The sequence below is a fragment of the Oryzias latipes genome, chromosome 21, assembly GCF_002234675.1.
Source record: "Oryzias latipes chromosome 21, ASM223467v1".
Lineage (NCBI taxonomy): Eukaryota > Metazoa > Chordata > Actinopteri > Beloniformes > Adrianichthyidae > Oryzias > Oryzias latipes.
Genome location: NC_019879.2, coordinates 11,419,172 through 11,425,368, shown reverse-complemented (window position 1 = coordinate 11,425,368; position 6,197 = coordinate 11,419,172). Strand labels below are relative to the sequence as shown.

Genomic DNA, 6,197 nt, shown 5'->3' with positions numbered 1-6,197 from the left:
GGTCATCATTGTAAATGAGAAACTGTTCTCAATTGATTCACCTGGTAAAGTAAAAGTTAAATAAATAAAACATCTGGCTTGCTAATAGAACAGCACATTTTGGTGAGGCAGACTCCTCTCAACGCACACTCTAGACCAGGGGTGGGCAGACCTTTTGACTCATGGGCCACAATGGGTTCTAAAATTAAAAAGAGCTGGACCAGGAGCAGAAGCATGGAGTATAATCCTTCTCATTAGAGCAAGAAATAACATGGAATCTGGACAAAAACATGCTTTAATTTTGATACCGCAAATTTATCGTTATCGCAATATCCAGCTCTGCAATATGCATATCGCGAAAGACGGTGAATATCGCAATAAATCATAAACCCAAAATGTGTTAAACAATCTTATGGCAGCTTGAAGCATTTAACGCATCAAATAAATCCCTTTATGTTTTGACCAATCAGATGGACGCTTACCCATTGTTTACCAATCAGATGGAGGCCTATTATGTTAGACGATTGTCACCTGTGTCGATGAGGGTCATTTGGAGTATAAATTTTAAACTTTTGCAGTGAAATGGGAATGATGTTTTTGGTTATTTTTCTATTTGTTTATATACCGCAAATTATATCGTTATCGCCATATTGATCAATAATATCGCATATCGCAAGTTTTCCTCATATCGTGCAGCCCTTGTTTGAATAAACTCCTATACCATACAACATCAGATTTTTGAGCTTTTATGTGTATAATAATTTTAATTCCTCTCAAAAAGTAGTAGTATTTTGATTTTGAGTATTTTGATCCGTTCACGCATTTCTGAGTATTCCTCTAAAAAAAACCTGCGCTCTGAGCACCAGCCCCTCCCAACCCACAAAAATGTGCGTGTCCTCACATTGTGACGTGGATCAGTGAGAAAAGCCCCTTCTGGGAAGAGTCTGTTCTGCCAGCTCTGCCCCCAGGCTAACACACACACACACACACACACACACACACACTTTCTCTGTAAAGCTAGCGGTGATCAGCAAAACGCTTTGCTTTTCTATACACAATATGCATATCCATCTTTGCAAAAGTTTGGATGTCGTTTGTTTTTGTGGGAGAAACGCTGACGTCAACTCTAGGTTGACGTGATGAAATGGGCAGCAGTCACAAGGAACTTAAGTCTTTTTAGTAAAAGTGTTTTTGGTATTCCTAAGCAAAAAGTAGTCTATTTCAGTGTACTAGTCTGTGTTAAAAGTGAGGCAGTATACCTGAAGTTTACTTTTTATTTACTATCTACATATTGTAAACTTAAAATGTTCCAAACTAGTCTAAAGAAGTATTCAGTTAGTATACTTCTCAACACTACAGGTACATGGTCTATAACAGGGGTCTCCAGGATCCTACTGGTTTTTGGAAATCCTGCTTCATCTGCAATAAATAATCTTTATCAGGTGTGTTCAGCCAATGAGAAGCTACAATGGCAGGTTAGTTGGAAAACATGTAGAACACTGGCCTTCGAAGTCTGGAGTTTGGCACCTGTGCTCTATAGTATACATGTTATACTTAATATTATTTAATACAATAAACTTGAAGTGACCTCCTTTTGGCTGAGGGGTATTTCATGAATTCACTCAGCCTCTTCAGATTTTCTCCCTGTCAGCAGATGTTTTCTTTACGTTGAGGTTCTCTGACCTTCAAACATGTCTGTCGGCGCTCCTTCTCTCAGGATAGCCTGTGTGAGCGCGCCCAGTGTGTACCAGAAGCTGAAGCAGGGCGTGGTGGACGGTTCAGAGCGAGTCACTGCCGTCGTCTTGGAGTTCGACCGCCGCTTCTCCACCTACAGAGAGGACTACGTTTTCTACGACTACAACCAGCCGCTGTCTCTCCCGGTGAGTGTGGAGCCACGCAGCTTCGACATCGTCCTGGCCGACCCGCCGTACCTGTCCGAGGAGTGTCTGAGCAAAGTGGCCGAAACCATCAAGTACTTGAGCAAAGGCAAAGTGCTGCTGTGCACAGGTGAGAAGAGGGGGCTCCCTGACCTGAGCCTGCACGCTGTTCCGTCAGTCTCGCGTGTCTGTCTGAACTAACCGTTGCTCTGCTCTGCTCTGCTACAGGAGCCATCATGGAGAATCTCGCCAAAGAGCTGCTGGATGTTAAAATGTGCAGCTTTGAGCCCCGGCACAACAGAAACCTCTCCAACGAGTTCCGATGTTTCGTCAACTACCCGTCCAGCTTGCTGTGTCTCTGAACTCTTGGCCTGATTCGAGCAGGGACTGTCTTTGGCAAATAAGGATCGTCTTTTTAGGCGATGCAGAGCAGCAGGAGAAGAGACTTTCACTTCAATCAACAGAATGCTCTTTCATGACTGCTCATTGAAGGAGCAAATATTGACGTTTTTCCAGAAAAAAATGTCAAACATCTTATAAATCTAAAATATGTGACTTTGATAGTCAGTAGGGGCTGTTTGGTAGGATAATAAATCAAATGTTGTGTTTTCCAATAAAAAATCATCTCTCATCTTTATTTTAATGGGTTTTAGTTTTGAATGACTTTTAACTTAAGTTAATTTATTCTAGCATTTGATGAAAATTACAATTTCTCCGAGTTGTAGAGCAGAAACCCAAGTTCTGCTGGATATTCCTGGTTGAACATCAAATGCGGGATTTGATTTTTCTTCATACAAAAGCAATTCTGCTCTCATGGAAACTTTCAGCTGCTGAAATCTGAGCTTTTCTTTTCCTATGAAGAGTATTGCTACTACTGGATTGGACCCCCTATTGCCTTGAGAACTGCCTTAATCTTTGGTGCCATAGGTTCTGGAAACATTCCTGCAGAGACGTTGGGCCATATTGACATGATAGCATCATGCAGTTGCTGCAGATTTGTCTGCTGAATATCCATGATGCCAATCTCCAGTTCCACCACATCCCAAATTTTCTCTATTGGGTTTAAATCTGGTGGCTGGAGATCATCTAAGTCCAGTGAAGTCATTGTCATGTTCAAGAAACCAGTCTGAGAGGATTCCAGCTTTATGACATGCGGCGGATCTACAGACCTAAAGTTTACTTAGTGAGCAAAAATGTAGTTTAGTTGTGCCAAATCTTCCAACCAATACTTTCTGTGCATCATTCAAAACCAGGAAGCTGCAAAACAAAAATCTCCAGCATTGCAAAGGCAGAACTTTTCTTTCTACAAACATGAATTGTGCATCACTGTATAAAGTTTGGTGGTTCTGTCTTTTTTTTTTCCAACAAAATATTCTTTGTTTTAAACTTCAATGACATCCTCTGGCCCTATTTGCATGCCACACACTTAGCTTTTTCCAGTAATTATTTTTGTTGGTAGCAATCTGAGTAGAGTGTATTCTACATATCTGGAAGTTTGGATTCCTACAAAACATAAATGCTAAATAATGATTGTGTTTTTATTTCAACTGGATGTAAAAAATTAAATCTTGATGGAAAAGGCATACCTAACAAAATGTCTAGAAATTCACCAAGTTGTCACTTTGAGACTGTTAGCCTTCCATGATCCCCTGATCCACCAAGATCACAGATCACCTGCTGACCTGCTGTTGACATGACTTACTCAACAAAAGAAAAGAACTCAGAACCACAGAACCCATCCAATGTAACCCTTGTGCTATCCAAGGCACTTTAACATTGGGAGTTGGGTCATCTAGACCCACTAGACAGTGCTCTGAACCTTTTTTCTTCAATGATTTGTGATCTTCACTGGTGTCCATGGATTACATGAAATCTTTCCACCTTTATCCACCTTTATCATGGTAGATAGAACAAATCAATGTAAGGGTGGGGTCATCTAAGATAGCACAAGGGTTAAGAAATGAAGGTCAGTCAGTCGGAAAAATTGGGAAAACTTTGAAAGTGTTCCAAAGTGCAGTCAAAAAAACCATCAAGCGCTACAAAGAAACTGGCTCACATGCGGACCGCCCCAGGAAAGGAAGACCAAGAGTCACCTCTGCTCCGGAGGATAAGTTCATCCGAGTCACCAGCCTCAGAAATGGCAGGTTAACAGCAGCTCAGATTAGAGAGCAGGTCAATGGCACACAGAGTTCTAGCAGCAGACACATTTATACAACAACTGTTATAAGGAGACTGCGTGAATCAGGCCTTCATGGTAGAATATCTGCTAGGAAACTACTGTTAAAAGGCAACAAGCAGAAGAGACTTTTTGGGGCTAAAGAACACAAGGAATGGACATTAGACCAGTGGAAATCTGTGCTTTGGTCTGATGAGTCCAAATTGGACATTTTTGGTTCCAACCACTGTGTCTGTGCGACGCAGAAAAGGTGAACGGATGGACTCTACATGCCTGGTTCCCACCATGAAGCATGGAGGAGGAAGTGTGATGGTGTGGGGGTGCTTTGCTGGTGACACTGTTGGGGATTTATTCCAAATTGAAGGCATACTGAACCAGCATGGCTACCACAGGATCTTGCAGCAGCCTGCTATTTCCATCCGGTTTGGGTAGTTGGACCATCATTTATTTTTCAATAGGACAATGACCCCAAACACATCTCCAGGCCATGTAAGGGCTATTTACTAAGAAGGAGAGTGATGGTGTGCTGCACCAGGTGACCCGACCTCCACAGTCACCAGACCTGAACCCAATCCAGATGGTTTGGGGTGAGCTGGACCGCAGAGTGAAGGAAAAAGGACCAACAAGTGCTAAACATCTCTGGGAACCCCTTCAAGACTGTTGGAAGACCATTTCAGGTGACTACCTCTTGAAGATCATCAAGTGAATGCCAAGAGTGTGCAAAGCAGTAATCAAAGCAAAAAGTAGCTACTTTGAAGAACCTAGAATATGACATATTTTCAGTTGTTTTACACTTCTTTGTTATGTATATAATTCCACATGTGTTAATTCACAGTTTTGATGCCTTCAGTGTGAATCTACAATTTTCATAGTCATGGAAATAAAAGAAAACTCTTTGAATGAGGTGTGTCCAAACTTTGGTCTGTATCACACACACGCACACACACACACACACACACACACACACACACACACACACACACTCGCTGCGGTGACTTTAAATAAGATCAGTATCTACAAAAATTGTGCTAAGTATACCTAAAATTGTATCTTTTAACATTAACAAAAGAAAAAAAGCAATATAAATCAACTTTCAACTGTTTATAATCTCACTTTCACTGCTGTATAACACTGATACGAATGCATGTCATGGATAAATATGTATTGTTTTCTTTTTTTGTCTATTTTTGTATTTGCTTGTTTTACGTCTTGTGGGTCATTTTGCCAGGTCATCATTGTAAATGAGAAACTGTTCTCAATTGATTCATCTGGTAAAGTAAAAGTTAAATAAATAAAACATCTGGCTTGCTAATAGAACAGCACATTTTGGTGAGGCAGACTCCTCTCAACGCACACTCTAGACCAGGGGTGGGCAGACCTTTTGACTCATGGGCCACAATGGGTTCTAAAATTAAAAAGAGCTGGACCAGGAGCAGAAGCATGGAGTATAATCCTTCTCATTAGAGCAAGAAATAACATGGAATCTGGACAAAAACATGCTTTAATTTTGATTGAAAATTAATAGATATTTTAAAACTGAAAACGTTGGAGTTTCTATTTCAAAACTTTGGCTTTTTCTCTCATTTTAGTGCGAATTGCACCAATGGATTGATGTCCCTCAGTGGAACGTTTTTGAGGTGAAAAATGACCGTCCAACTTGAACAACATACATGAATATTAGAAAAAGAACAAATCTTCCAACACCACATGAAAGCAGAATAACTTTCTTCACCTACAAAAAAGTCAATTTAGTTTTTAGCTTTAAAACTTTAAAATGAATTTAAAACAAACAAGGAATTAAAATGCCTTTTGTATCCCTTGTGCTATCTTAGATGACCCCACCCTTACATTGACGTGTTCTCCCTACCATGACAAAGGTGGATAAAGGTGGAAAGATTTCATGTAATCCATGGACACCAGTAAAGATCACAAATCATTGAAGAAAAAAGGTTCAGTGCAATGTCTAGTGGGTCTAGATGACCCAACTCCCAGCGTTAAAGTGCCTAGGATAGCACAAGGGTTAATATTGAGTTGTAAATTGCAAAATTAGAATTTCATGACCATATTCAAAATTAAATTGAAGATTTTAAAATGCATTTTCATTTGAATTGAGGTACCAAAAACCCATAACAATTTAAAATGCAATTGATTTTGCTTTTATTTAT

At 40.2% G+C, this 6,197-nt stretch overlaps 1 protein-coding gene across 1 annotated transcript; it reads left to right on the top strand.

The window, feature by feature from the left end:
* The first annotated feature begins 1,603 nt into the window (after positions 1-1,603).
* On the top strand, positions 1,604-2,499 carry LOC111946786 (EEF1A lysine methyltransferase 1-like). Its single transcript, XM_023951121.1, has 2 exons — positions 1,604-1,986; positions 2,085-2,499. Exons 1-2 carry the CDS (start codon positions 1,671-1,673, stop codon positions 2,216-2,218), a joined length of 450 nt encoding a protein of 149 aa, XP_023806889.1. The 5' UTR covers positions 1,604-1,670; the 3' UTR covers positions 2,219-2,499.
* Positions 2,500-6,197: the final 3,698 nt, after the last annotated feature.

Excerpts from the sequence above, each read along its gene's own strand:
- LOC111946786 (XM_023951121.1), top strand. The coding sequence starts at position 1,671 with ATGTCTGTCGGCGCTCCTTCTCTCAGGATAGCCTGTGTGAGCGCGCCC. Across the intron at positions 1,987-2,084 it reads CAAAGTGCTGCTGTGCACAG|GAGCCATCATGGAGAATCTC; the intron begins GTGAGAAGAGGG and ends GCTCTGCTACAG.